Source organism: Metschnikowia bicuspidata, assembly GCF_001664035.1.
Source record: "Metschnikowia bicuspidata var. bicuspidata NRRL YB-4993 chromosome Unknown METBIscaffold_4, whole genome shotgun sequence".
Taxonomy (NCBI): domain Eukaryota; kingdom Fungi; phylum Ascomycota; class Pichiomycetes; order Serinales; family Metschnikowiaceae; genus Metschnikowia; species Metschnikowia bicuspidata.
In genome coordinates, this window is record NW_017387734.1 from 1,891,341 (window position 1) to 1,895,245 (window position 3,905).

The 3,905-nt window shown below is 53.1% G+C and overlaps 1 protein-coding gene across 1 annotated transcript; it reads right to left on the reverse strand.

The window, feature by feature from the left end:
* Positions 1-1,244: 1,244 nt before the first annotated feature.
* On the reverse strand, positions 1,245-2,963 carry METBIDRAFT_43201 (uncharacterized protein; the record flags this gene model as incomplete). Its single annotated transcript, XM_018857627.1, has 1 exon — positions 1,245-2,963. One exon carries the CDS (start codon positions 2,961-2,963, stop codon positions 1,245-1,247), a length of 1,719 nt encoding a protein of 572 aa, XP_018711339.1.
* Positions 2,964-3,905: the final 942 nt, after the last annotated feature.

Here is a 3,905-nt window from a genome sequence, read left to right on the forward strand (position 1 = left end):
ATTGGTGGTGATAACTGGTGGTAATGACTGTTGGTAATAATTGTTGGTAATGACTGTTGGTAATGACTGTTGGTAATGACTAATGATAATAACTGTTAATAATAACGGTTATTAGAAACTGTTGGTGTTGACTGATGGTAATGACTGTTGGTAATAATTGTAGGTAATAATCGTTGGTAATGACTGTTGGTAATAATTGTTGGTGATAATTGTTGGTAATGATTGTTGGTAATAACTGATGGTAATCACTGTTGGCAAAAACTGATGGTAATGACTTTTCGTAACGTTTTGTAATAATTGTTGGTAATTAATGTTGACTCCTTCTTAGTAATCACTGTTGGTGATGAACTGTTGGTCAATGGGCACAGTGACTATCCACAAAGTTAACTCCCAGTAATTGACAATAATTCACTGCTAGAGAATAGGCTGGATAATCTCCCTTTCCTCCAACTCCGGCATCTGCTCTTCACAAGGGCGTTGACGGTGATTGTCCTAATTTCAACTCCGGTATTGCATACAGGTCTGGGCCCGATATGATACTGCAACCCAGATAATTTAAAACCACAGCCTTCGGAATGGCAAACGAACAATCTTTCTCTTCCAGGGAAAAACTACTGCACTGGCAAGTTCAGTCCCAGACATGCACATCGTGATAGTGGCCACACTTTCCTTTTTCCTACAACTTTTCATCTAGTTGTGAAGCGAAGAACAAATTCTCCAACTCTTAAATAGACTTTAGCAGCGCATTTCGTAGTGCCAGCTTAAACTCGTGGCAGTAAAAGACACCCAATTGGTCCGTCTTTTCTGTTCGGAAAGACTCACCCTGCAATGGAAAGGCGCTGATATCAAGACAGCTGCGAATCTAGCCATGATCATCATCACTTTGAAACCTTCGATATCACAGCCAATTCTGCGCAGCATCCCAAATCCCGCTCTCAGCAAATTTCACTGCCAGACAAGCTGGTCGAGCCTGTTTGTCTAGATTATACCGCAGATGCTCGAAACGCACCAGCTATTCAGACACTACTGAGGCACGGCTCATCCAAGACTCATGCTCATCAAACACAGAGCTGTTGACTATCAACCACTCTCACCACGCACTGTTTTGGAAGCATGTAGATACGGTCGGACTAAATTGTTCTTAGAATATGTATGTCTTTACGCCGCCGTGCTCAACTAAATGCTTCTTCTTTTCTCCAAAAAACGCCGTGAGCACAGTCTCCTCTGGGGACCCGCCCCCGGATTCATGCTTTCTCGGCTCTGATGTAGAAATAAAAATTGAGGTCGTTTTCGTCTAGTTCTTCAACGTTCTTGGCCGCCCTGGTACAGTCGTCTGCCTGTTCAAGCTCGCTTAGCAGCTCGCGAATCAACATGCCTGTGTAGTTGATGAGATAACTGATCATTCGGTTTTTCGAAGTCAAAAGAAGCGTGGAGAATTTCACGTTCTGCGCGCCAAACAACATCCCCAAGATGGCAATGATGTCTCTCATGGTATCAAAAGTGTAGCTCTCAAGCCAGTCAGCTCTCCGCTTCATGTCCCGCTTGTCGGGCAATTTGAAGAGCCCCGTCTCTCCCAGCCCACAAAGAACCATGGGAAGCTCGAGCACGCCTCCACTTTTTAAAAGACGATGGAACTCGCGGAGGAGTCGCTCATAATTCGACGGCGAGACCTGAGAGCGCATGTCGCGGCACTGGATCACGTGGAACGTATCGGACTGGATGGTGGAGAGCGAGCGGGAGTAGTACTCGAAGTTGATGGGCTTGACTTGAAGCTTGCCGGGAGCCACCTTGTTGCCGTGTGTTTGCTGCAAATCCGCCAACTCTTTGTACGTCAGCCGCTTGAAGGCGGCATAGTCAGCAAAGCCCAAACGCGAGAAGAAGTTTTTATACAACGCCAGATCTTTTTCCTTGAGGGAAGTCCGGGAAGGTGAGTTCTGAGGTTGCTGAGCATGGTCGTCGGAAAGCGGCAGATTCTCGCTCAGCAAACTGGCCTCAAACACGTACACGAACGGAATTGTCACCGCGAGCTGCCACGAGTACGCAGCGCTGTAGGAGCTGTTGAAGACCAAGACCTTCAAGGACTCCTGGTTGCCCAACTGGAGGTTGAGGTGGTGGAGGCTGAAAAGATGGCTGGTGATGCGGCCCTCGATCAAGAAGTCGTTGTTCAACTTGGCCAAGATCTGCACGGCGTACTTCTCCAAGAGCACGAAGTCCACGGCGATCTTGCGGATGGACTGCAACACGAGATCTATGCGCGGCAGCTGGGCCAGAATGTCGCCCTCGTAGTTGTCCGGCTTCAACGCGTGGAGCGCGTCGGCAGCGTGGCCAAAAGCTCGTTTCATGTCATAGTCCCGTTTCTGCGTGTCCGTCAAGTCCAGCGCCTGCCGGGCGGAGCACTCGGGAAGCTTGAGCACGTGCCACATGTAGTTGATGAAGTTGCCTTGCACCAACTGCTCGCTGGCCGCCTTGCGGTAGCACGAGCGGCCGCGGAGCCGCAGCTGCACACGCATGCGCATGATGATTCGGCACTTCAACAACTCGTGGATGAGGTAGTCTTCGATGCGCTGGGCGTCGCCATGCTGCATGATCAGCAATGTGGCCCAATGGCTATCAAGTCCCGCGTTGCGCCGCGTCAGAAACTTCCGCAAGGACTGGTCGCGCACCGAGGCAAAGTTGATGGGGTCGTTCACGTGCGTGTCGCCGATGTCCGCAAGGAAGCTGCTGAAGTTCTGGAGCATGTACGCGGGGTTTAGGAACGCGCCGCGGAGCGCCTTCTCCGTGTTGAAGATGGCCGCGTCTGTGAACACCTCGTACTCCGGGATCTCCGCGTTTTCGGCCTCTTTGTGCACCGCGAGGGCCTCCAAGAGCCGGGGGTAGTCGACCGCCTTTGAGGGGCTTTTCGACGGCGAGAAACTCGGAAGTATACCGGCCGGCGTCAGGTGCCATGACACCTCGGAGGTCATGCTGGCCCGACTGCTGGACATCGAGGGCAAGTGATGGCTGCTGAAACTGCGGCGCCCAAAACTGTGGTTTCGGGCCTGTTTGGGCGCACTTTTGCCGCCGTCCACGCTGCTTCTCACCGACTCGCAAATTCCGGCCGACAGAGCCTGGGTGGAGCTGGGCCCGGAGTAAAGCGACGCGGAGGAGGCCGAATCCAGCGAAGGTTTTTTGACGGGAGGCCTGGGTTTCTTTGTGCTTTTGGCGCTGTGGGCGCTTCGGGCGCTTTTGGCCGCCTTTTTGGGGTCTTGGTCGATTTTCTGTTTCTGCTGGTACAGCATGGTGGGCACGATATAGAAACTCATGGCCGGCACACAGGGGCTGGTGGATCAGATGCAAAAGAACCGATGGCGCAAGTGGAATGGTTTATGGCGTTTCTGCTCAAGGGGATTTGCAACGGATTTCCACGCTCTTGGGGTAGCCTTGTGATGGAACACCGCCAGCTTCTGGAAACCCGAGCTGGTAGGCCTGCACACAGGCCCGTCGCTATGTGAGATCGCCTGAGCCCCTCTTCCAAGCGGAGGTGCACTGCGCCCGCGGCATGCACGCGGCCGGCACGCCGCCTGTGTGCAGGCCGATAGCGTCGCGAGGGTCACTTGGCGCCGCCCCCTGCAAGGCGAGCGGGGGCCAGGTCACCGGCAACCAGGGGCCTGTCCCATGCAGGACCGGCGGCTGATTGCCAAAAAGCGGAGTGGGCCTGGCGGGCCTGGCGGGCCTCTGAAGGGTGATTGGGGGTTCGGGCGCCTGGCGGATTTTTTACGCTGCCCGAGTTTTGATTCTCAGGGCCCACGCCCACGACGGCCCGAAACCTTAATTGGTGGATGCTGATAATACGCGGGAAACGAGCATTCCTGCTTATTGCCTCCGCTTAGCGAATTAAGCTCCTCGTGTGGTTCACTGGCCTTTAG